The sequence below is a fragment of the Triturus cristatus genome, chromosome 12, assembly GCF_964204655.1.
Source record: "Triturus cristatus chromosome 12, aTriCri1.1, whole genome shotgun sequence".
Classification (NCBI taxonomy): Eukaryota; Metazoa; Chordata; class Amphibia; order Caudata; family Salamandridae; genus Triturus; species Triturus cristatus.
The window spans coordinates 587,932,384-587,960,191 of NC_140595.1; the positions used below are offsets into that span (position 1 = coordinate 587,932,384).

Here is a 27,808-nt window from a genome sequence, read left to right on the forward strand (position 1 = left end):
TGTCTTTGATGGACATGCTTTTTGACGGCTCCTGCTTGTTTTCTGAGAAAGCAGATTCAGCCCAGACCACTTTAAGGCTGGGCCATGGCACACTCTTAGTTCCTTTTAGTTCGAGTCAGGCAATTTCCCCAACAGTTTTGTTCTTCTGGATATGCCAGGAACCTGGCATACCAGCATCACCAGCCTCCCAGCCCTTTCGAGGTAGTGGACCCAACAGAAAACTACCTGAGCACTGGGAACAGTGTTAATTTGATTTGTTACTCCTCTAACTGCAACCTCCAAGCCCCTTGATCACATTCTTACCAGCACATGTCTACACAGTAAGAGGCAGGATCAGCCACTTCCTGCAGGGGTGGCAACATAACACATTTGACAAATCAGTCCTGCATATTGTTTAGCTGGGCTACGCCCTGCCGTGTTTTTTCCAACCCACTAAACTTGCTGCATATTTCAGATCACTAAGAGGACCATGTATCTTTTTTATGCCAAGAAGTGTAGGCTTTTTGGCCAAAAAAGCAATAGACAGTACCTGCCTTGGAAGTAGAGACTAGGTGTTACTCCCACTATTTCCTTGTGCCGAAGAAGAATAGAGGCCTATGCCTTATCTTGAATGTTCACCCTCTCAGCACGTTTGTGCTCAAGAACAAATTCAAAATGCTCATCCGGGCCCGAGGTCTCTTTGCCTTGGATACCGGAGACTGGATGTGGCATTGAACCTACAGGATGCTTATTTTCACATGCCCGTCTTGCAGGTCCCAGGAGCTACCTGCAGTTAAAGGTATGCCTCCAGCATTTTCAGTTATCTGGGCTTCCTTTCGCCCTCCGCAGTGCCCCTCGGGTGTTCATAAAGGTGATGGCGATAGTTGCTTCCCATCTTCACTGGTCGGGACAGCTGGCTGATGAGGCCAGGCTTACCACAGTTAGTCATGGACCACCTCCAGACAATGGCGAACCTCCTTACCTCAGTGTGGTTCTTAGTCAATCTGCCAAAGTCACACCTGACTCATTAACAGAGACTCCCCTTCATTGGAGCCTTCCTCATATGGTGCGCTATTGCACCTTGCCTCTGGACCAACAAGTTCTGGACATTTTTGCTATGATCTCAAGGTTTCATCTTCAGTTCTGGGTCTCTGTTAAGAGAGGTCTGAGGCTTCTTGGCTTGCTTGCCTCCTCTATCCTGCTTGCCGACTATTCCCGAAGGCAGAGGCATACTTCGTCAGTGGGATTTGAAGTCACAGTGGGACAGCACCAGGGGTATCTGTTGGATTCCATTCAGGTGTTGTAGGAGACTGCAAAAGATCTGCAGTGGTAGCTGCTTGGCTGCAATTGGACCAGTGGTAGACTCCTTTCCATACTACACCCAAAAATGTGGTGCTGGACGCATCACTGCTATGATCGGGGAGCAAGTCTCTCCAGAACCCTACATTTTCAATACAGGTCCATATTATACATTACCCTTTATGTATTTATTACTTTGTGTGGTTATTTTTGGGTAGCTTGCTAGGAAAAGCTGCTATCTTTGAAATGTGGCTAGCCATATGTGCTGATTTGAATTAAAATGTTTAAGTATACCTTTTACAGATATGTTGATAATGCAGACAACAATAGTGAGGACCAGTGGATGTGCGTGACTGTGGCTGCAACATTTCCCACATACTTATGGATTTTTGCCACTTTATATGCGGATTTCAAAACATTTTTTGTTTTTAACTGAAGTGGATGAAAATATACTGACAAACTGCTATGATCCTAATAAAGAACTGATCACTTTATTCCACTTTGGAATGCCAGTCTCTCCTTACTTTGGGAATCATTATTTAAATATATAGTGGGGACTTGCACCTGCTTGACGAAGGACCGGCTCTGCTGATGGATGAGACTACTTAATAGTAAGATATATATGGATGGTATTTTACTAACACAAAGTTGTAATAGTCTGCCTGGAGTGGTAAAAGACTTTTGTCATTTTACAGCTCGGCATGGATAGCACTTTACTAATCCTATGCTTAAAGATTTTTGTTGTATAAATGGCAAAAGGCTTCATCCCTGTTTCTTTCATATTGGAGGTAGTTAGATTCTGTATATATTATATCCTCCAAATTTGACAGCAAATATACTAGATAGTAGTTATTAAGTAGTGAAATTCACGACTTATCCCATATCAAGGGGAACAATAATAAGAGCTGGAAGAAAGGGAGTAGATATCGAGAAAATCACAGATGCTTCCATTTGAAAAAAAATCAGACGAGAAGAGCAGAATAGACCTACAAAAGTACTATAGGAAAATAATCTAGCTACCTCAAATACGAAAGAAACAGAAATTTTAACACCTGAAGATGCGCGTTTGTGCGCAAAACACATGTTGGCTGTAGGCAGTATTGCTGTATAATTACGATATATCGTGAAAATAAGAATAAAGAATAACCAAAGTAAATACTATGAAAATGATAAATGTCTTATGTTGGTAAACACTCCGTAAAATGTAATTGTTTTATTGGAATAAATATACTAGTGGGGACCAGTAACTAAGAGTTGATAAGCGCTGGGCAATATTCTTGCTACCAAAAAGAATGAATATATATATATTCTCTTACCTCCGGGGTTGAGGGTGAACCTGAGCAATAAATATTTGCCTCATCTTTACTACCTCGTGTCCGTGCCTTCGTCCATGGAAGTGCCTATGGAAGCTGGATTGTTTGGTGATATATATATATATATGTGTGTATATATATATATGTGTGTGTGTGTATATATGTATATATATATATATATATATATATATATATATATATATATATATATATATATATATATATATATATATATATATATATATATATATATACACATACACCAAATGAAAACGCCCAAACTTGGAGGCCCTCTCACATCGTGCATTTTATTCAGTAAGGCAGCATCAGACAGGAGTACGGTAAGTGAAGCATTGAGTTGCAATATCCATTGGGCGTTTTTATTTGGCATATAGTGCGGCCTGCCTTGGTCGCGGAGAGCCCCTCCCTGCGGACGAGCAGGTCGAGCCCCGTCACGAGTACGGAGCAGAAAAGAACATTTTGCTTTCAGTGGGGAGAAAAAACAGCATCGCGGCAGTATGGGTGATGAGGCAACCCACTGTGGCTGACAAATTCGTGTGAGGAGATTAGCAGCTGGCTCTACTACAGGTTTAACTCACCAAGACTCTAACTACCAGAGTGCAAAGTACGCACACGCCCACTGGGCGGGACTATACTGTGCATGTCACCATAAGTATCGCCTGCGAGCTGCGTTTCCCTGTTTCCATCCCTGTGAAAAAAGGCAAGAGGAGCCTGAAACGCGTCGGGGAAAAATGGATATTGCAACACAATGCTTCACTTACCGTACTCCTGTCTGATGCTGCCTTACGGAATAAAATGCACGATGTGAGAGGGCCTCCAAGTTTGGGGCGTTTTCATTTGGTATATATATATATATATATATATATATATATATATATATATATATATATATATATATATATTATGTATATATATATATATATTATGTATATATATATATATATTATGTATATATATATATATTATGTATATATATATATATATTATGTATATATATATATATATTATGTATATATATATATATTATGTATATATATATATATATTATGTATATATATATATATATTATGTATATATATATATATATTATGTATATATATATATAATATATTTTCGAGGCATATGAGCTGCAGATTGCACACTGTGCGTAGATCGCCATCTGGTGTTGGGCCCGGATGTTTGCACTTGTTTTTGTCTTGGAAAGTCTTTGGAAGTCACGAGGTATGTGACTCCTCCTTTGGATCATAGTGTGCATGGGCATCGTCTCCATCCTCAGATTGTTTTTTTCCGTCATCGGGCTCTGATGTGTTCTCAAGTTCCAGTTCGGAACCGTTAACGGTTTTCTCCTTCGACACGCAATCCTTCCCTTCTCGACGGTATTTTTGCGATCACGTTTTCCATCCACACACGACCCTTCAACTTCGAAGTCTTCAATTCCGCTCGTCGACAAAGACCTTCGGGCCTACCCGGGCCTCATCTCCGGCTCATGGAAAGGACGCCATTTAAAAAGTGTCCTCGATGTGGGTCGAAGTTTCCCCACACCGACCAACTTGAGGTGTGCAACCTCTGCCTCTCACCGGAGCACGAGGCCAGAGACTGTCCAGCTTGTGCCTCCTTCTGCTCCAAAAAGACCATCCGGGACCGATTAGCTCGAAGAACAGTGGCACGCTCGTCATCTTCGATCCCCGACGACATCTTTCAAGAGGGCGTCGATGTTCCCGGAGCAGGGTCGAGTCGAGGAAGCTATCGTCAGCGCCTCCGAAGCAGATGATTCCGACGTCGAAGACATCACTCCAGCTCAAAGGGCCGTGAGTACAGACGTCGACCCCGACCCACCCCCCTCCTCGACACTGTCAAAAAAGGCTTCGGTACCACCTCCACCTTTGGGCCGACGTGCACGCCGAGACACTGCTTCCCACGCCATGCCTTTGGGCCCGATAAAGAAGGCTATTAAGCCTTTAGGCGACTCGGGCTAGAGTCAGCCTACCCTCGGTACCGACAAGCCAACTCCGGCAACGAAGAAAAAGGCGTCCTCGACTTAATCCACGCCGACCGCTGCTTCCACATCGAAGCACTCGGCGTCGAAGCCTAGCATCAGTTCCTCGGCACCGACCACACCCTCGGAGCCGTCTAAAAAACGCCCACCGAAAGGCCCCGATTCTTCCAAACCAAAGACCTCGGAACCGAAGAAACAACAACCGGTTCCAAGTGATAAAGACACTTCAAAACCACACGGTTCCAAGCCTCGAACCGCTACCGAGTCGACGCCCAAAAAACTTACGGCACCGAAGCCCTCGACTCCGAAGGATCGGTCTTCCACAGATGAACTGTTTCATCTAGATCCTACCCAAAAGACTTTAATGAAGGATCCTAAGACTGGTCATTTAATGCTCAGCATCAAGAAAAGACCACTGGAAATGCCTGCGCCCGCACCACCACCAAAGAAGAGAGACTTTGCTACCTCTCCATTAAGGATTCCTCCTCCTCCTTCCCCACCACACCACTCTCCCACACCATTACCAACCCCAATAGATGATGATGATGATGATGATAACACCTCAGATGATGCACGGGGAGGTGCGGACGATCAACCCCTTGGGGACCCTACCCCTACTGGCTCCCCTGACCCATGGAATGATTACAGTGTCCCAGATGTCCCTTACACCCCACAGGATGACATTTATCCCTCCAGGCCTTCCCCCCCCCCCAGAGGACAATATCGGATTCAACCAGCTCTTCCACAGAGCTGCCCAATACCACGGGGTGGTCCTGCATACAGACCCAGTAGAGGAGGATTTCCTTATGGAAACCTTTGATACCACATAAAGGTCAACCTCAACACTGCCCATGCTTAAAGGGGTCATTAAGCACGCATCCGAGATCTTTAAAGACCCCGTCAGGGCTCGGGTCATCAACCCACGTATAGAAATGAAATATAAGGCTACCCCTACTGACCCAGTATACATTAAGGGCCCCGCACCACTAGATTCCCTAGTTGTCTCTGATGCCAGAAAGAGAGCAAATTCCCAAACGTCAGGTGACGCACCACCACCGGACAAGGAATCCTAACTCCTAGACGCCTCTGGCAAACGCACAGCGTCACAGCTGCAAATATTTGGCGCATTGCTAATACACAAGCGCTTCTAGCCAGGTATGACAGGGCACATTATGACGAGCTTGAGTCCATAATGCAGCACCTCCCTGACAAATGTAAAAGCAGGGCCAATGAACTCATCCAGGAGTGTAAAACCATCGCGAGCACCTCAATCCAATGTGCCCTAGATGTAGCTGATACCGCCTCAAGGGCAATAAACACCAGTGTCCTTTTGCGCAGGCGTGCCTGGTTACGTATGTCGGGTTTTAAACCCGAAGTAAAGAGTTCTATACTCAATCAGCCTTTTGATGAGCAACACCTATTTAGTCCCAATGTAGACGTATCCTTTGAGAAAATCAAGAAGGATACAGACACCGCCAAATCTATGGGTGCCTTGCAATCGCAAGCTTCCAGACGGTCCTTTCGTCGCTCATCATTCAGAAGCACCCATCGAGGCTACTCCTCTGATAGCCCCTCCACCTCTTGCAAAGCTCCCGCACAATCCACCTTTACCAGACGTTACCAAAGGGGTGGTTACAGGGGGAATAACAGCAAAGGCAGAGGCAAAAACAACAACTCCCGCTCTGCCTCCACACCTACCCCATGACTTCCCTCCACTTCCCCCTGACCATTCCACTCCAGTCGTGGAAAGACTCCACCAATTTCTCCCTGCCTGGATAAACATCACTTCAGACAGGTGGGTCCACCAAATCATTCAATCAGGCTACTGTCTCGAACCGACATCTACACCCCCAACCACACCACCCAAACACCGTCCAATGTCACAAGAACATTTGTTACTGTTAAAGCAGGAGGTAATCTCCCTCCTACAAAAAAGTGCAATAGAACCAGTTCCCCTGCACCAACAAAACAAGGGAGTTTACTCCCTCTATTTTCTCATACCAAAGAAGGACGGATCTCTAAGGCCTATTTTAGACCTCAGACCCCTAAACCTATACATACACTCAGACCACTTCCATATGGTCACACTCCAGCAGGTACTCCCTCTGCTTTCCCAAGGCGACATCCTTGCTACTCTAGACCTCAAGGACGCCTATTTCCACATTCCCATTCACAGCGCTCACAGAAAATACCTCAGTTTCATAGTGGATGGTCAGCACTATCAATTCAAAGTACTCCCATTTGGAATCACCACGGCACCAAGAGTGTTTACCAAGTGCCTAGCAGTGGTGGCAGCACACCTAAGAAGACAACACATATATGTGTTCCCATATCTAGACGATTGGCTTATAAAAGTCAACTCATACAATCAGTGTGTACAACACACTCACACCACTATCCAACAACTTCACGACCTGGGGTTCACAATCAATCACGCCAAGTCCCAGCTGCAACCGTCCCACACCCAACAATACCTCGGTGCCACAATAGACACCTCAAGAGGGCTTGCATACCCCAGTCCCGCCCGGATAGCGAGCATGCAAGCTCTTCTCACCAGATTCCGACCGCAACACTCTCTTCCAGCTCGAGTGTTCATGCAACTCATAGGGATGATGGCCCCTTGCATATTCATAGTGCCTCATGCAAGACTCCATATGCGTCCTCTCCAAGAGTGCTTAGCACCCCAGTGGAACCAGGCTCAAGGTCAGCTAACAGATCTGGTGTTGGTAGACGGTCGTGCCCATCGCTCTCTGCAGTGGTGGAACACCAAAAACCTTTCCAAAGGGCGACCGTTCCTTGAGCCAGTTCCTCAAATAGTCATGACAGCGGACGCATCGCTCTCTGGCTGGGGAGCTCACCTACTACATCACACCATGCAGGGCAGGTGGACACCTCAACAAAAGTTACTCCACATCAACCACCTGGAGTTACTAGCCATATTCCTAGCCTTAAAAGCATTTCAGAAACAAATATCAGGTAAGACTGTCTTAGTCCGCACCGACAACATGACAGCCATGTATTATATCCAAAAACAAGGCGGGACACACTCTCTGCAGCTCTCTCAGCTCGCACAGAGCATATGGAGGTGGGCTATACCTCAGTACATTTTTCTCCTAGCCCAACATGTCCCAGGAGTCAAACACAATAGCCGATCTCATGAGCCGTCAAACACAACAAATCCATGTGTGGGAACTTCATCCACAAGTTCTTTAACCGTTTTTTTAGATGTGGGGGCAACCACAGATGGACCTCTTCGCCACCCAACAAAACGCCAAATGCCAAAACTTCGCCGCCAGGTATCCTCACCTATTGTCCAAAAGCAATGCGATATGGATGAATTGGTCAGGCAGATTTGCGTACGCTTTTCCGCCTCTCCCACTCGTTCCGCTGGTGGTGCGCAAACTACAGCAACACTCCTTAACGCTCATCCTAGTTGATCCAACTTGGGCCAGACAGCCATGGTACACCACACTGCTGGAACTCTCAGTAGTTCCGCACCAAAAACTACACCTCTCTCCACGCCTCTTAACCCAGAACCATGGAGAGATCCAACACCCGGACCCAGCTCAGCTCAACCTAGCGATCTGGCTCCTGAAGTCCTAGAATTCGGTTACCTTAACCTTCCTCCTGACTGTATGAACGTCATCAAAGAAGCTAGACGGCCTACCACTAGAGCATGCTATGCAGCCAAGTGGAAAAGATTCGTCATATACTGCCATAACAACAACACTAATCCCCTAGATGTGTCTGTCCAACACATCATAGGCTACTTACTACACCTCCAAAGATGCAACCTAGCCTATACGTCTATCAGACTGCATCTTGCTGCCATTGCAGCATATCTACAAAATAGACAACATCTCTCACTTTTCCGAGTACCTGCCATAAAGGCCTTTATGGAAGGACTCAAGAGAATAATTCCCCCAGAGTACCACCTTCCCCTGTGTGGAATTTAAACATCGTTCTCACAAGACTAATGGGGCCTCCATTTGAACCTCTACATAAATGTGAGCTACAATTCTTAACATGGAAAACTGCTTTCCTCGTAGCCATTACTTCTCTGCGAAGAGTTAGTGAACTAAAAGCACTAACCATTCAGGATCCTTTTCTGCAGATGCATCTTAATAAAGTTGTTCTCCGCACTAATCCAAAATTCCTACCTAAAGTCATTTCTCCCTTCCACCTCAATCAATCTGTAGAGCTGCCTGTATTCTTCTCGCAGCCACAAACAGTCGCAGAAAGAGCTCTTCACACCTTAGATGTCAAAAGAGCACTACTATACTACATAGAGAGAACAAAACCTTTTCGTAAGACCAAACAACTATTCTTGTCTTTCTCACCACCACAAAAAGGCTAGGTGGATTGTCAAATGCATACAGATTTGTTACCAGAAGGCAAAACTTACATTATCTGTTCCTCCTAAAGCCCACTCTACACGAAAGATGGGGGTTTCAATGGCATTTTTAGGGAACATTCCTTTAGATGATATCTGCAGAGCAACTACATGGTCTACACTGCACACATTCACAAAACACTATTGTGTTGATGTGCAAACTAAACAACAGGCTAGTGTGGGCCAGGCTGTACTCAAAACACTATTTCAAACTACTGCAACAGACACTGGTGGTCGCCGCTAGGACCGGATACTGCTTTATAATCTATGCACAGTGTGTAATCTGCAGCTCATATGCCTTGAACGGAATATGCTACTTATCAGTATGCATCTGTTCTTGGCATGTAGAGCTGCAGATCTACACACGCCCACCCGCCTCCCCGGCTACCTTTGTCTGTTCCAGTATTATCTTATTTAGATACACCACACATGGGCATCTTTTCTGTTTCTTACTAAGCTCCATCATTTCCCTGCTGGCGAAAAACAATCTGAGGATGGAGCCGATGCCCATGCGCACTATGATCCAAAGGAGGAGTCACATACCTTGTGACTTCAAAGACTTTCCAAGACAAAAACAAGTGCAAACATCCGGGCCCAACACCAGATGGCGATCTATGCACAGTGTGTAGATCTGCAGCTCTACATGCCAAGAACAGATGCATACTGGTAAGTAGCATTATATTTATATATATATAGATATAGATTTATTTATTTATTTATTTTCCGGGGTTGATATTTCAATAGAATTTTATTTTCAACACTCGTGCAACAAAGGACATTCTACATATATATATTTGTGATTCTCCATATTGAAATTTCCCATTATTTAAAGAAACTATATTCTTACATGTTGCACATTCTGATTCTAATAAACATGCTTTTGTTCACAAGCTGTTTATCTAACATGCTCCCCTTATTAGAAGTTTGCTCACAATCACTCTTTTACCATTTATTTCATTTTCCTGTTTCTCCTCATAAGTATACCACATGGGCTTTCCAAAGTTGTATTCCTCTGTTATTTCCTGTGTTACATCCCATGGCACAGGTCTTTCAATTTGGTGTCTTGTTTGATCTATGATAGCAAGACTTACAAAGTCTTGTCGTTCTTTGTGATCACTTTTTCAGAGATGTTCCACACTTGTAGGATAATCCTTATCTGTAGCATTTCCTGGTTTGTGTAGTGGCCCACTGCTCATTCTAAACCCATTGCAACTGGTTGGGAATAATCTCCTGACCATGATGAATACATTTTTAACTACAAACATCACAACTCAAAGAATCAGCTTGTCTGTGTATTACTGAAGTTGTATTAGACTTCACATCTTCCAGAAGGACTGTTTTGTTCATGCCTTTAGGGGGCAATAGACTCAGAAACCTGATATTTCAGAAATTTAGATCATTATGTCAAAGGATGCCCTTAAGTTTCCTGAGCTCCTTGATCCCAAAGAAGACAATTTGCCTTGCCAAAAAGATGTAAAACCTTAGAATAGTGCCTTTTGTTCAGAAGATAATGCATGTGCTATAAAATAAAATTCCTCAGCACTTTTGGTGATCCCACCCCACACTCTGTGCCTTCTCCAACTTTTTCAGTGGTGGATGTTCAGTGAAAGAGAATAACACTTTGAAGCTAGAATGTTTGAGGTGAACTTTTCATTCAGTTGGTCCTTTAGCAGTACAGTAACTACATTGAATCTTTGTCAGCTATGAGATCTTGTGTGTAATATGATTCTAATCAAATATAAAGAAGAAAGACATTGCTTCACAGTTCGTTTCATGTTTTTCTCCATAGGAACCCATGCTGTAGTTAATCTCTTTGGGTTGTGACTCACTCATTCCATTCTCTAACATTTGTCTCCACAGGAATACATGCAGTGCGTAACCTCTGTAGATGGTGAGTGGTTGGCTGAGCTGGGGCCCATGTTCTACAGTATCAAACATGCAGGCAAATCTCGCCAGGTAGGATCATTCTTGCTCATGTTTTAGTTTCCTAAAGGCACATAGAAAAAGTGCATACTGGTGAAATCAGCTGGTGGTTAACATGTCAGTTTTGTTTTGTACCTTTTCATATTCAGGAAAACCGGCGACGCGCCAAAGAGGATGTGTCTGCCATGGAGGAAGAAATGGCATTAGCTGAAGAGCAGCTGCGATCTCGCAAGGAAGAGCAGGAGAAAAAGAACATCCTTGGCAGCTCAAGGTAATACCTCTTAGGAAATCAAAGATCCACCTCTTTCTGACTGTATCCAAGATCTAAAAATCTTCTACCCCGTGATCTGAATGTGGCAATCAGTGAACAAAACCCAGGAATTGAATTGATGCTCTGCTTCAAATCAAAGGATGCTTCATTTTAAAACCATTCTTTTAAAGTAATATTTTCACCTGTGTACTTTGTTCTCATTGATACCAGTCCCAGTGATCATTCCTCAGTGTCAGCCAGTCTCAAAGGTAAAATTGTAAATTCCATGTGTGCTGTGTTCAGGTCAAACTCCTATGCCTATTTATGCTTCATGAATTCCTTGTCATTCTGTAATGCTGTCCCAGGTGCAGTATTTCATTTCAATGCTTCGTTTAAGTGTTTTTTAAGCTTTGTTACTATTTTCTTGTTCTTAAGCACACTTTATTTCCTCAGATTCTTCTTCTTATTTCCCCTGCATCTTCTCTGCAAAGATGCTTCTCACACCATATCTCCATCTCATTTCTGTTTCATGAGATCTCATCTGGTACAAATAACAAGCAATGTTCCAGCTTTCATTGCAAGAGCACTTTTCTTTATTGCAAAAATTGTTCGACCATTGTCTAAATTGTGATTAACTGAAACGTTTCTAATTAATTGAGGGCATTTTGGATTATTTTGTACCTTGTACTGAATGGTATGCCTTGTGTGAGCTCTTCAACATTTTTAGATTCTACAGAAGATTTTGGTTTGAAGATAGTCTATCACTCCTGGAAATTAAATTCCCTACTAAGCAGCAGCTTTCTTTTTTTCGTGCTTGTTTGAACTCTGAAACGTTCTGCGTGGAAGGACATTCATTTCAACCATGAACATTGGAGTAATTCCCTGCTGGGTACGTGAAGCCAAGAGCACTTTTCATCAATGTTTTTTCCATTGCTGTATCACACAGGATGTCATTGTCGATCTGTCTTTATGAGCAGCACCCTATAATAGCCTATCAAAGGCTAAATATTTTCCTGGAAATAAACTGATGAAACCCATTAAGCAGTTTCAAGCGAATATATACCTTTTTTCGCATGCGTTTACAACGCATGCCATAACAACGCGGTCGCATACAGTTACAACGCAAGTCGGAACAACGACTTGCTGTAGGGGGCGCTGGATGTTGGAATAGTATAATTTACTGTTCCAACTCCAGTCTGTGCGTACACTAGGGAAGGTGTTGGATTTTAAATCCAACACCTTCTTCCCCCTTAACGCAAGTCGTTTTTCCTACTTGTGTTGTAACGGTATGCGAAATAACTACGCGGTTGTTGTAACGACCGCGTTACGGCATACGTTGTTCCGCTTGCGAACTAAACACTGTTTACTGTTTCAAGCCTGCATTGCAACTTCTGATGTGAAAGAAAGTGTGAAAATGTAGAAAATTTAGAAAAACAATAACCTGATAGGTTTACATTGAAAGAAGAGAAGTCATAAGTCTCTTTAAGACCTTGTTGGCTTACTGTGCCCATAATGCACTCTTTCTAGCAGTTGCCTCACAGAGTAATCAAGTGAGGTTGTTTTTTGCTGTCTTCTAGCAAGGGTTTTCTTTAGAAATGCCTTCTCTTTATGAGAAATGTCCATCCTCTGTGAGGAAAAACGCTGTCTCTGACCCCCCACAAGGTCTGTTTGGGGGTGCCTGCCAACCTCACATTCGGTCTATTACAGCTGCTAAAAGAAGCAAAAAACTTGAGGGACCAAGAGTCATAAGGCTCAAAGGCATGATGCAGGATATGAGAGCGGAGGAGTGAAGGACAAGGAGGAGTCTGAAGTCATCATCTCATGCTTCCTCTTAAAGGATTCCAACAGGGGAGATCCAGAGAAAGGAGATTGTCTGTCCTTTGAGATCAGAGTCTAAGAAAATAGCATTGGCTCCAACTTTCTCTCTATCGGAAGACGGTTTGACATTTACCACTCACCCACATTATGGAGAGTTCTCCAAACAATCCCCGTTGGAAACCTGCTTCCCTATTAATGTTGGGAGCACTCAGGACAACACTGACATTGAAACCAGAACATCACTCATCGTCGCATCTTTCAACATTGAAAAGGAAATGCCACAGGACACCATTGATGCCTTATCACCATCGATGTCAAAATGATTGTCTGTCACCATCTCCTGTGATGTCTATACCGAGTGCCTAATTTGTAAGTGAATGCGTGCTGGTGCCCAGAAGCCCACAGCAGGGTGTAATAAAATGTCAGTGTGCCGAATACCAAAGCTATGTGGTTTTCAGTTCACCTCAGACCTCTTTAATCTAATTTAAACATGTTAGTTCAGTCTAGAGGATTCCGGTTTTCTCCCTTTGTGACAGGTTTTCTGTCTTTCTCTTCCTCGTCTTTCTAATCTGTGTGTTTTTCCCTATCTTGCTTGCTGTCTGATGCAGAAAAATAAGTGCCAATTCCCCAAAATAAGTGACTGTGGCAACCACCGGCTCAACTTAAGCACTGTCTACACCTATGATGGCTACTCAGTTGATTAAGTCTCTTGCCTTAATTTTACCAGTACGTTTGCCACTGTTGTCATCACTATATCAACTTGGCATGTCTCCTAAAGTGACACCAGGTTTTTGTCACCTGTTTGTCAACATAGGCTCAGAAAAAAAAGAGTGGCATGCCTATCAAAGCCTCCTCAAGCTATACTTTATCCTATCACTCTGAATCTTCTCACACTATTTCTCAGACCACTAAGACCAACAACCCCTTTTGCAGAGGTTCCTTTAAAACCTTAACCCTTGCAACTCTCATCCCCAGGATGGTATCGAGGTCAACATCAGTGATCCAACTACGGAAGGGAAAATCGACTTGAATGCCTTTTTACAGATCGCCAGTATCCTGTCAGTACACAGCAGGATAGAGAAAGAGGCAGATCTCCTTCCAGATCAACTATTTTGGACTCTGATGTTACTCATTCACTTTATACACCAGCTTCAACAGCTTCATCTCCCAACCATGTCTCTTTAGCCAGGGAAACAGCTAAGTTTAACATTCCTCAGGAAGAGCCGCATGCTGCTCTTTCAGTGATTCTTTTAAACTTTACAACCGAGGCCAGCTCTAAATCCCTTGCTGCCTTTAGTTCTTGTCATTGCTGAGGAACAGTTTGTTACCTCTGCCACAATAAAAGTGTCAAAATCACGCCTGCGGAAATGGTATCCTGCAGCAGGATCGTGATTTTCTAAGAGCTAAATAAAAGCATGATTGTTCTAGTGATTTCGGAGAGATGCAGACATGCCGATGCTCTGTAGACTACCACTCACCAAAGTAAGAGAGTTGGTACTATTGGCAGGTATGTTTGTGGTACAGCAACTACCCATCTAAAACATGCAGTGTGACAGCTCTCTTCCGAAGATATCTAAGAGAAATCTGTGAGGGCATGACAAATTTTATTGATTGCCTTTATAAACATAGATAATTACATTTCGCAGAAATGTTGCATGAAAATTTGCTAGATTATAATTCCAGAAGTTAATTTGGTATAATTGGCAGTTATGGGGTACTGTCATGTGGTATCCATCTGCTTTACCAACTTCAAGCCTGAGGCACAATTGAAAATTACGAAACTCCTGTTTTCATGGTCCTCTTTGTTTGCACGGACAACGGAGGAAGGAATGACAAAGATGAAAAATGAGGCTTAGACCTTTAAGGGTGTATGTAGGCCTTGAAGAAAGCAAGAAAAATTCTTCAAGGATCTATGTATGGCAAAAGATTGGAAGTATATCCAAAGTAGGGTTAAATCCCTTCGCTGAACATTTCAGCTCCAACAACAGGAGTATCCTCAAAGACAATAAAACCTTATTAGTGAAGATCTTTGAAATCCAAGTCACCATCAACAAAACCTTTTCTTCCAGAGGAGCACATTCCTCTGCCAGTAGACCGTGACAATTGAATTATCCCCCACTTCTCATTCCAGTGGGGAGAACGGTATCCATGCACCTGGCAGAGTTATCTTTAATCACAGGATATAAATCAGTGCTAAATATTGTATCTCATGCATGTTTCCTATGTTTCAAGGCCGTTACTCTGCCAGTTTCGCCAAAACCAGCATCGAAGAATCAGATACTAGTGCTCAGATATGAAAGCTCTATCGTATTAAAGAAACATACAATCAAGCCAAATCCATCTCATCAGAATGGCCAATGAGTTTACGTCAGGGGCTTTGTGGTTCAGGAAAAAAGGTCTAAAAGTGACATACAAACCTATTTGAAAGTTATGGTTCACAAACAAGGTTATCAAGAAAGGAAAATTCAGAATGTTCACCTTTTATCTGATCTAACTGTATCTGCAGTATAGTGAATGGAAGTGTGCGATAGATCTTCAAGATTAATTTTTTCAAATCCCAGTAGCAAAGAATCACAGAAAATTCCTCTTATTCGTTGTAGGAAACAATCATTGTTGGGATGGAAATTTCTCTTGCCTGGTGACAGACGTGTACCCCTGCCCTTAGTGCCCCAGCTGCTATATCTGGATCCATGGTGCTGATTTTTGTTGTCATAGATGTACACAGATCATGCATGCACTCCGTGATATAGAACTGTCTCACAGATTGCGTTCTCCTTGGACCGTAAAGGGCACCCAAAGTGCCACCCTTAAAGTGGTAAAAGGCTACTGTTTTTGCCAGGAGTTAAGCAGTGCGAGTGAAGTGTAGAGGTGAACAGGCCTTGTTGCCTGGGTCGCTGGAGTGAGGCCTATAGGCTCACTCATGTAAAGTTCAGCTGCTGTGTGCTGAACGCACCCTTGGCCTTCATCAAGTTAGTATGTGGCGCTGTGCAGTGTGTGTGTGTGTTGTATGCATGTGCTGGGTGTATGTGTGCCTATAAATGGTACAATACATGGGAGATTCTAGCCTCCATTTTGAGATGACCCTTGGCTGACTGGGGGATCATAAGGAGGTAGAGGAATATTCTCCCACCCCCTGATATGTGTGATCTGAAAGAAACACGTTAGTTAGATTCCTCACCTTAAAATATCCCCAGGCGTCAGGCTGGATCCGGAAAGATTTTTGTCAGCAATACCCTTGCGCGTAGCTAGGCGTCGTCTGCGGCTCCGCGTCTGTGGTCTGCGTCGTGCACCGGGATGATGTCGGAGTACTTAGACGCCGCCCTCCCGCGCTGACGTCAGTTCTTGTACATAGCTTTCCGCGCCAGGAACGCAGAGCCATGCAAGAGACAGACACTGGTGCCAAAAAATTCTAGGACCCTGAAAGGGATAACCTCAACCCTAGATATCGGTTCGCAGAAACTGGGAGGATGGGTGGGTCGGTGAGGAATTGAACAAACTAATGTTTCTTACAGATATATTGTTACCGAAGGTAAGTAACTTGTTCATCTGAAAGAAACACGTTGGACAGCGCCGATCCAGGAAGAGCATACCCTTTTAGTCATTTTTTGACTAAACTTTTTTTTACTCTTTTGGTCTATTCTGTCGACTCGACTCTGGTGCCGGTTGGATGCCTGGTTTCAAACCCTGTGACTCCTGTAGCCTTCTGATGTCGGTTACGGACCACCACCGCCGGTGCCTTTACTGCCTTGGGGCCGACCACGATTCCACGTCCTGCCTCGACTGCCGGGCCCTGACTTTGAAGGCTAGGCGGGAGTGGTCCCGCAAGCTACTGGAGTTCCGGCAGTCGGCTCCGCGTCGCTCACGGTCCCGGTCGAGGCACCGGTCGCCGAGCCGCAGTCATCACCACCACTCGTCTGGTTCCAAGTCTTCGGGTAAGTCGAAACATGGTAAGACGTCCAAGAGGCGACATCGCTCTTCGGACTCCCCTCGCCGGTCGTGCGACTCGGCTGAGGGTTCGGGTGGTACCACTCATGCGGCTTCGTCGGAGTCGCGTCCGTCCCCATACCTGCCGGTCCCTGGGACCGACGCGACTATGGCGGAGGTCAGTGCCTTCCTCTCGGCCATGAGGGGCCCGGCTCCGCCTTCGACACCTGCCGGCGCGCCTTCGGGCCCCACGGGCTCGACTGTGAGGCCTAGCGAGCCAGCGGCTCCGGCCCCGGCGCCAACTTCGGTCCAGACGCCGCAGGTCCCCGTGGGATCCAGGCTTGGATCTCAGTCGGCGCAGGTTGACCTCACGAACCCTCCGCCGGCGCCGCCTTTGGATGACGCTGTTCCCCGGTTCAGTCCCGGTCCGGGCTCGGCGTCGGAGCAGCGCCACCCGGCACCGCGTCCGACGCCAATGGGTGGCAATTTCATCTTCTGCCCGTCTCCGATCATTCCACCTGTCTACCAGGAATCGGATGATGGTGACGACTGGGAGGGGTCTGAGGACCCTCTGGCCCAGCAGTTATCACAGGACTGGGCAGATGAGCTGGGGGATGCCAGTGGTCTTGATACCTCCCCTGACACTGGCTTCATCTCTCCTCCGACAGTGGCTTCGGAGGAAGGTGCTGCATTTTCTGTGGTGCTGCGCAAGGCGGCCGAAGCCCTTGGGCTGGAGCTTCCTGCTGTGGCTGTGAGGACGTACCTCCTCACAGAAGTGCTTCAACCGTCAGCAAGCTCCTCGGAGCCTCTGCTGCAGTTCAATGAGGCAGTCAGTGACGTTCTGAAGGGCACCTGGTCCAAGCCCTCCACAGTGGGGTGTGGGGCGTGGGGTGTTGGGACAGTTTTCTGTCCCAACACCCCACGCCCGAGAGTCTGGTCATCCAGGCCTCTACTTCCCAGACCTCCACTTCCCAGACCTCCTTCCCGTCCACTCCCCCGCATCGGGAATCCAAGAGACTTGAAATGTTTGGGAAGAAGCTGTTCTCCTCCCTCTGTTTGGGACTGCGGTCTATTAACACCGCTTGTCTCTTGGACCGTTACTCCCACTCTCTGTGGGATACGGTGGAGGACGTGCTGCCCCAGTGTCCGGAGGAGGCCCGGACACGGCTCGCCCAGGCTCTTGCCGAGGGGCGGGATGCAGTGCAGCACGCTATCAGATGTGGACTGGACACTACGGACTCGCTAGGTAGGGCGATGTCGACCACGGTGATGCTCAGCCGCCACGCCTGGCTGCGGTCCACGAGCTTCTCAGGGTATGTCCAGAGCACCCTCATGGACATGCCCTTTGATGGCAGTCGCCTCTTTGGTGAGAAGGCGGATAGTGCGCTGGAGCGCTTTAAGGGCTCCAGGGCAACGGCCAAGTCCTTGGGCCTCTCGGCCCCGCGCCCGCAAACTTCCGCTTTTCGCCCCTTTTGTGGCCAAGGAAGGGGCGCCCCCTCACGTCCGCCTAGCCACAGGCCGCAGAACCAACCTCCACGCGGTCGTGGACGTGGATTCCGCCGAGGCGGTACAGGGGGACAACATACCGGTCAGTCCACATCCACCCCGGCAGCATCCACCTCAAAGCCCTCCTAGTCCGTGCTTTCAGGCCCATTCCACGCCAGTGGGTGGCAGAGTTCGCCATCACCTGCTCCACTGGCATTCCATCACATCGGACAGGTGGGTGCTGCAGATCGTCCGAAGGGGCTACTCCCTCCCCTTCGAGGCGACCCCTCCAGCCATGCCACCGCAGTACCACTGCATGTCGGGGGATCACTTGAAACTTCTACAGGAGGAAGCTACGGCCCTCTTGGCCAAGGGGGCCATCGAGCGCGTTCCTGGTCCAGAGGTAGGTCGTGGTTGTTATTCCCACTATTTTCTGGTTCCCAAGAAGGGCAAAGGGGGCCTACGCCCTATCTTGGACCTCAGGAGCGTCAACGCCTTCCTCCGCAAGGAGAAGTTCAAGATGCTCACCTTAGCTCAGGTTCTGGCTGCCCTAGACCCTGGAGACTGGATTTTAGCGGTGGACTTGCAGGACGCTTATTTCCACATCCCCGTCCTGCCGGCCCACCGGCGTTACCTGCGGTTCACGGTGGTCCAGGAGCATTTTCAGTTTACCGTGCTTCCCTTCGGCCTCACCAGTGCCCCTCGGGTGTTCACGAAAGTGATGGCGGTGGTCACAGCTCATCTGCGCAGATTGGGGGTCCCAGTCTTCCCCTATCTCGACGACTGGTTGTTGAAGGCGGGCTCGCCACAGGTAGTCGTCTCCCACCTCCAGACTACGGCCGACCTCCTGCATTTGCTGGGGTTCTCCATCAATGTGCCAAAGTCGCATCTGAGTCCCACCCAGAAGCTCCTCTTCATCGGAGCGGTTCTGGACTCGGCGCAGTTCCGGGCTTATCCTCTGGAACAGCGGGTCTGGGATATTCAGTCTCAGGTTCCCATCTTTCGGCCTCTATCCCGGGTTTTGGTCCGGTTGGTGCTGCGGCTTTTGGGTCTGATGGCCTCCTGCATCCTGTTAGTGCATCATGCCAGATGGCGTATGTGGGCTCTGCAGTGGGACCTGAAGTTTCAGTGGGCCCAGCATCTTGGCAACCTGTCCGACCACGTCCTGATCTCGGAGGGCACTGCAAGACAGTTGCAGTGGTGGCTCACGGACCGCGATTGGGTCAGCAGCAGATCCCTCTCCCTACCCCAACCGGAGCACGTAGTGGTGACGGATGCGTCCCTCCTGGGATGGGGGGGCCACATGAGAGAGGCGGAGATCAGAGGCCTCTGGTCTCCGGCGGAGTCCCGGCTCTATATCAACCTTCTGGAGCTGAGGGCGATCCGACTTGCACTGAAGGCATTCCTTCCCTCTGTCCGGAGAAGTGTGGTGCAGGTGTTCACGGACAACACCACCACCATTTGGTATTGCAACAAACAGGGCGGGGTGGGGTTGTGGACCCTTTGTCAGGAGACTCTACACCTCTGGACATGGCTGGAACATCAGGGCATCACCCTGGTGGTTCAACATCTGGCGGGCTCTCTGAACGCTAGAGCAGACGAACTCAGCTGCTGGTGCATGATGGATCACGAATGGCATCTAAACTCGGACGTGGCGCAAGTTCTCTTTCGGCAGTGGGGAGAGCCTTGGTTAGATCTATTCGCCACCGAAGAGAACGCGCAATGTCAGCAGTTCTGCACGTTGGAGTTTCCAAGGCGGCACTCGCTCGGGACGCCTTTCGTCGCGAGTGGAGTTACGGTCTGTTGGACGCCTTTCCGCCTATACCACTTCTGCCCAGAGTGCTGAAGAAGATCAAGCGCGACCGGGCCCAAGTCATCTTGGTGGCTCCGGATTGGGCACAAAGATTCTGGTATCCCGAGCTACTCAGTCTGTCGATCGATCCCCCGATACGACTGCCTCTTCAGGAGAACCTTCTGTCGCAGCAGCAGGGGACGGTACTCCACCCGAACCTGTCCAGTCTCCACCTCCATGCGTGGAGATTGAGCGGCGGCAGTTTATGCCACTTGACTTGCCTCCTGAAGTCTGTGATGTGATTCTGGCAGCCAGGCGTCCCTCCACAAAATCGGTATACGCCTGCAGGTGGAACAAATTTGTGGCATGGTGCACAGCAAAGGCTGTGGATACCCTTTCCGCCACTCTTAGAGGTTCTCCTCTTTCTTCTTTCTTTGGCCCAGCAGGGCTCTGCTCTGGGCACCCTCAAAGGTTACTTCTCTGCTATTTCTGCTTTCTTACGGCTTCCTGATCAGCCTTCTCTTTTCAAATCCCCTGTTGTTTCTCGCTTCCTTAAGGGCATTACTCACATGTTTCCTCCTGTCCCTTTCGTAATGCCTTAGTGGGATTTGAATCTGGTCTTGACGTTTCTGATGTGCGCTCCCTTTGAGCCACTTCATAATTGTCCCCTTCGTCTTATGACTCTTAAGACTGCTTTCCTGGTTGCCATCAACTCTGCTAGAAGGGTGAGTGAGCTCCAGGCTCTCTCTTCTAAGCACCCTTTTCTTTCTGTCCATCCGGACAAAGTTGTTCTCAGGACTCGTCCTTCTTTTCTCCGTAAGGTGGTAACTGCCTTTCACATCGGCAGTCTGTTACGTTGCCCACCCTCTTTCCGCCTCCGCATCCTTCGAAAGAGAAAGAGAGGCTCCACCATCTGGACCCAAAACGGGCGCTGTCCTTTTATTTGGACAGCACCAAGCAGTTCCGGGTGGACGACCAACTCTTTGTTGGCTACGTGGGCGCTAAGGAGGGATGGGCGATGCACAAGCGGACCATCTCTCGGTGGGTCGTTTTGTGTATCAAAGCTTGTTACTCCTTAGCTAAAAAGGAACCTCCTGTAGGGCTGAGGGCCCATTCCACTCAAGCCACAGCGGCGACAACTGCCCTGGGCCAGGGAGTCCCCTTGCAGGACATCTGTCAGGCAGCAACGTGGGCCTCGCTGCACACGTTTGCTAAACATTATTGCCTGGACAGCCAAGTCCGGAGAGACGGCTTCTGTGGCCGTTCTGTTCTCCAGGACTTTCTGGTGTGATCTTGGTTCACAGACCCACCACCGGGGTTGGTATTGCTGGGGTATCTATTCTAAGGTGAGGAATCTAACTAACGTGTTTCTTTCAGATGAACAAGTTACTTACCTTCGGTAACGATATATCTGTAAGAAACATTAGTTAGTTAGATTCCTCACCGACCCACCCATCCTCCCTGTTTCTGCGAACCGATATCTAGGGTTGAGGTTATCCCTTTCAGGGCCCTAGAATTTTTTTTTCACCAATGTCGGTCTCTTGCATGGCTCTGCGTTCCTGGCACGGAAAGCTATGTACAAGAACGGACGTCTGCTCGCGATGGCGGCGTCTAAGTACTCCAACGTCATCCCGGCGCACGACGCCGACGAGGGACGCGGAGCCGCAGACGACACCTAGCGACGCGCAAGGGTATTGCTGATGAAAATCTTTCCGGATCCAGCCTGACGCCTGGGGATATTCTACGGTGAGGAATCTAACTAACTAATGTTTCTTACAGTTATATTGTTACCGAAGGTAAGTAACTTGTTCGATAGCTGCATTCTTTTGAGCTGGGTGGGACACACTGGAGGAAGAAGAACCAGGCTGTTCACTACACTTCAAAGAGTGCTCTTTGATCCAGGTAGAGGTCACTGGAAAGGAAGAATCCGAAAGAGTATTGATGTTGGCCTGGGTAGACTTTTGATGTACATATCACTGTGGCTGACATCCAGGTGTGAACCTCTAGTCGCTCCCATGGCCTGTGTTGTGCAGCTATCAGATGTGGAGTTACTCCTGCTGCGACTAACTGCTTTCTGGAGGAAGGGCAGAGGAGAGGGCACTTCAAAAAGAAGCAGCCCCCGAACACAAACTTCAGAGACACACATTTGGTGTCTGAAAAGGGACTATAAGAGGGGGAACTTGAGACCCCACAATGGTAAACTGTCAAGCAGGCATTCATGCCTTGCAAGGAGGGGAAGTTCTTCAAGACTTCTGCCAGTGACCAGGGCTGGAGGCTCACCCAGAGACATCCAGGAACACCTGCCCCTGAAGCACCAGTGCCTGCCTGCTGGAGAACATTGAGAGCGCTGGAGGGATCGAAATCCAATGGGGGATCCTGGTGGGTTGATTCTTGTAGCAAGTTGTGAGGAGAAAGCTGCTGCACAAATCTGGTGGTTGCCCCTGTGCAGGTTCAAGTCAGTGACCCTGTATGCCAGAGCGTGCCGCCGTGAGGTTAGTATCACTGCTGTGCTGGTTAGTTTGTAGCCTGTATGCAGAGTGAAGTCGGTGACCCTGTTTAACATGTCGGACCACCATGAAGATTACTGCCTGGCCCATCGGGCTGTAGCCCATGTGCGGAGTGAAGTCTGTGACCCCTTATGCCAAATGGGGCGTCCATGAAGATTACTGCTGTGCTGATTGGACCGTATCCTGTGTGCAGAGTAAAGTCAGTGACCCTGTTTACCATGTGACACCACCATGAAGATTACTGCCCGGCCAATCAGGCTGTAATTCTTGTGCGGTGTGAAGTCTGTGACCCTTTGTGCCTGGTGGGGCATCCATGAAGTTTACTGCTGTGCCGATTAGGTCATTAGCCTGTGTGCGGAGTGAAGTCTACGACACCGTGTGCCAGGTGGGGCCAGTGTTAAGATTAATGCCATACCGATGGGTCATTGCCTGTGTGCGGATTAAGGTCGGAGACCCCATATGCAAGGTGGGGCCAGCAGAAAGGACAAGGACCGTTGCCAAGTTCAAGCTGCTGTCGTAAAGAGAGACTGCCGATGTGACTCGTGTGGGTCCGAGCCATGACTGAAGATCAGAGCCAGAGCAACCTACTCCCCACATGTGAGAAGGATCAGAGGAACTTACCGTCTCACCAGAGGGTAGCACTATGAACGACCAACTGTGGCTCAGAAACGACAGCCAATCCCCATGAAGTCTCCGATTGCACCATCCTCCCAGGAGCAGGTAAGAATGATCGCAGGGCTGGAAGGCCCTTGGGGAATTTGTTCTGCTACGTAGTGCTTCGGGCACTGAAACAATTATGACTTTTATCGAAGTTGAAGTGGGACTCCTGAGACTCAGACTACTAGTGGGGCCTAATCCGAATGTTGCCTATTGTGAATGAAGAATAACCACCACCACTAGTGAGAGAGAAGTGTGACTCGGGTACCTGCCAAACACTATAGTCCTGACATCAGGGTGCTTTGTATGTTGTTTGTTTATGCAGTATTTAACTTTGTGTTCATGCATAGATACTACTTTTGTCATTAAAAAGTGTTTGACTGGACAATCATTTATTGCGGCAGTTGACCGTACTTTGAGTTGTGAGCCTGTGTTCACCCACCTGTATCTTTCATTCATCCATGTAGAAGAAAGCAACAAGTCCAGATTCAAACAGACAATACCTCCACCATCATTACCTGAACAGGCAAGACAGCACTAGGTCAAGACTGTTTTACATGCAAGCGCAAACAATCCTGCACTGGGCACGGGCAGTATGAATGTCTTCTTTAGCGCGTGCAAGTTCATTTAAAATGTGTCACACTGTAAACTTAATGAGCACCGGTAACAACCCTCACACAGTGTTGCCACTGCCTGATGTTTGACCACAGTCAGACATGTTAATTGCTGAGTTATGTGTGATACCCGTGCCTTCCCCTGATTTTAAGCTTTTTAAACTGGTTTGGGTCCCTAAAAATTTCAACCCGCTATATAGCGCGAATTAGCAATTTTTCTTCAAAGAAAAGAAAGAATCGGGCATCAATGGAGTCAGTTTACGGGTAATTAGTATTGTCCTTTAATAAGACCTGCACTCTTTAGTGGGTGTGCAAAATCGTCACAGCAGGACATGCCGCCACACCTTACTTAAGCACCAAGTGAAATGTAAATCCTACCCACAAGTTGCTCTCCTGAATGAATTCTGAAGGAAATGTGCCTGAGGATAAAACAGGGATTGGGAGAGAGAGCAGCATTGCTTGATGCAAAACAAATGGTTAAATGTTGCAACTTCTTTTTCAGTAAGAGCATTGAAAACTGTATCCACATTTGGTGTCGTTTAATATGATTAATCAAATTAATGCAACGTATCCATTGATGTGTGTGTAAACTCCTATCCAAAATTAATACTTATAAAACACAAATTGCAATATGCTTTTTTGGGGGGTTTTAGGCCATGTTTAAATTACTAACAATTTGAATACCGAACCTCGGTTAGACCCACGATGATTCTAATCTAGAAATTATGCCCAGGGCCACTGGAATTATGCAATTCTGCTGCCGCTGCTTCCCCCCCTCCCCCCCCCCCCATATAATTATGGATTTGCCCCATAATCCACAATCTGCTGTATATAATCTGTAGATTTTAACCCAAAAAATTGTTTCTAGCTCAAACAGATTAGAAATGACTAAAAGCGTTGTGACGTGTTCGCATGAAGTGGAACACCCTTTGCACAGGTTAACTGATCATCTTTAAGTTACTTGTTTCTATATTTGGTTGTTAAACTGTTACTAATGTAAAATATTTGCCCAAGAGTATTGCCATGTGTAAAAAAAAAATCATAAATAATGAAGTTATACTATAAATGTTTTTTGCTGCATTATGTTGCATAATCTGCCCTTTCTTGCCTAATTTAGTCACCCCTGCCACATATTTTGGTGCTCCACTGCCACATAATTCCAGTGGCCCTGCTTATACCCCTCTCATTAAATGTGAATGTTTACAGGAGGCACTTAGTTATCATCAGAACTACGTAAGAACTTCTAATCTGCAGGTTACAAGAGGGCCTCTGCAAAAATGCTGGAATCCTCCAGGCAATGCATTTAGCTTTTGAACACATTACCTGTATGTTACATGCAGTGCAATACTATTCTACAGCAACATTAACCCTCTGAAACGTTTGTGATAGTTCAGGCCTTTGGCCAGCTTGTATTTAGATCTCTGTAGCAGGTGCTTTAACAATGTGAGCTAGATGGCCAATGATATATGCTGAACTAGCCTGCCTATAGGTTACAGATTTGAATCTTATTGTGGTCAACTTTGGATTTTACTTTGAGCAAAGACCTATCACATAAACAGATTTTTCTAGTGTTAATGACAGTAGGACAACATACAGGTTTACAATATTTCGTCAAGAATCTGTTCAAAGTCAGAAGAGAATACAATTGTTGGAAAAGTAAGAAATGTGCCAAAGGTGTGTTTTCTTCAACAAAAAGCCATTTAAACCACATCATAAGCAGCCACAAGAGTTTTGTTTTTCAGAATTTGTTCAGTGCATTGCTTGATAGAGATAGTTGGGACAATGTGAGCAATTGTGTCTCATCTCTTTCCCGAGCTGTCTCGAGTGATGAAGATATAAAACATGGGTGAGGGGTTAGAGAAGCAACAGTTTCCAAGGATGGCAGTATCTCAGGGTACCAAGAATGTGAATGTGACAGCCGAAATGCTCCTGCAGCAGTGGCGAGTAGGGACAGTGTTCCTGCAGCTGTGGTGGGTAGGGATAGAAGCTTTGGTGGTAGCATGGCCTTTGAAATGTATTGAAAACTCTTACAGAGCACACTGGATGGGATCATCTTTGGGAGCCTCCCCATTCCCCACAGAGACACATAACATTTAGGAAACCTGTGAAAATGTGGCTCCATCCTCTATTTCTTTCTTGTCTTTGGATTATTTATGCTGAGAACCCTCTTGCACAAACTGATCTCTGTAACTCTGACATACATGAAATTGCACAGCTAAAAAGAGCACAGACGATTTTGGCCAAGTTATTGGCGAATCGGCTGCTCCCCTTCTTGCCGGACTTGGTTCATCCGGACCAGTCTGGATTCATGCCGGGAAGGAATACCGCGCGTAATCTGCGTCGCGTTAACGGAGTCATTGGGCGGGTGCATACCCTGGAGGAGGAGGCCATACTGCTGGCACTGGATGCGCGTATGGCATTTGATACCGTGGCATGGGATTACTTATTTGCCGTTCTCGATTGCATGGGATTTGGCCCCAAATTCAAGGGATGGATTCGGCTGCTATATGCGAAGCCCAGGGCACATGTGGTGGTGAACAACTACCGATCTTCCTCCTTCCCCCTCGGTCGTGGCACCAGGCAGGGCTGCCCACTGTCGCCCCTGCTTTTTGCTCTGGTCCTCGAGCCACTGGCTGTGTGGATACGGGGAGACCCCGAGATCAGAGGCCTGAGACGGACGAGCACGAGGACCGTATATCGCTGTATGCTGACGATATCTTGCTGTACCTGGATTCCCCCGCTCGGTCGCTCCGTCGGGTTCTCCATATTTTCCACATTTTCGGGGATCACTCAGGGTACCAAATAAACTGGTCTAAATCCCAGATGTATCCCCTCTGGGGCGATCCCCCCCGTGAGTCCTAGAGGCTACACCATCCCGATGACCCGTCAGGTGTTCCTCTATTTGGGGATGTTCATCACCACAGACGTTGGGTTGTTTCAGGAGAGGAATCTCCAGGGTATATTAAGGCGATTTCGCACGGACGTGGCACACTGGAAAACCCTCCTCTCACGTTGTTGGGGAAGGCGTCCTTATATAAGATGCTCGCTCTGCCCCGCTTTTTATACGCGTTACAGAACACGCCCAACCCGGTTCCCAACTCCTATTTTTCGCAGATCGAGGCCGCGGTACGGGAATTGCTCTGGGATAATAAGCCGCCCCGCATCGCAATGGCAAAGCTAACAATGGGATGGTACGATGGGGGAATAGGTCTGCCTGACTTGCGACGGTATTATCAAGCCTCGCAACTGGCGGCCATAAACAGTTGGGTGTTTGGGAGACATGACGACCCGAGCTTCCGCACTGACCACTGGTTGTTGGGAAAAGGGGGTTACAACAGAGCCCTATACACCAACCACAGGAAGTTGAGATTGACAGGCCCAACGGCGCGCGCGGTGGAAGTGTGGCATGGGGTACAGAATCGGATGGGATGGAGGGGTCGCCTGACGAAGGCCACCCCGCTTTGGGAGCCGGATATACTGGGGAGACTCAGCTTATACGCAGGATTTGATAAATGGGACTTGATTGGGATCTCTAGGGTGGGCGGCTTGTGGGTGAAAGGGAGAAAGGCATCATTCTCGGAACTTCAGGCCAAGTACCAGTTAGCCCCGTCGGAGGGATTTCGCTACTTACAGATTAGCCACGCTATAGAATCGGCCCGGCCCAAAGACGCGCCCCTCCCTGACTCCTCTCCATTGGAGGATAGACTCCTGTTAGATCCCATGAACTGTAAGGCCATATCGCTCACGTACAAGAAACTGATTAATAATAGAGGTGACCCAATGACTAAGCTCAGAGCGGCCTGGGAGGCCGACCTGGGGGACATGCCCGACGAAGAT

The 27,808-nt window shown here is 47.2% G+C and overlaps 1 protein-coding gene across 7 annotated transcripts in view; it reads left to right on the plus strand.

Annotated features, from left to right (window-relative positions):
- Window positions 1-27,808, plus strand: part of DHX38 (DEAH-box helicase 38) — a 1,013,803-nt gene that overhangs the window by 946,771 nt on the left and 39,224 nt on the right. For 6 of the 7 annotated variants that reach the window (XM_085638518.1, XM_085638522.1, XM_085638519.1 and 3 more), the window contains exons 25-26: window positions 10,862-10,957; window positions 11,074-11,195. In XM_085638518.1, the coding sequence (XP_085494644.1) occupies window positions 10,862-10,957; window positions 11,074-11,195 (218 nt within the window). Of the gene's footprint in view, window positions 1-10,861; window positions 10,958-11,073; window positions 11,196-27,808 lie in introns of those variants that run through there. The other variant, XR_014972206.1, reaches the window with a different exon arrangement.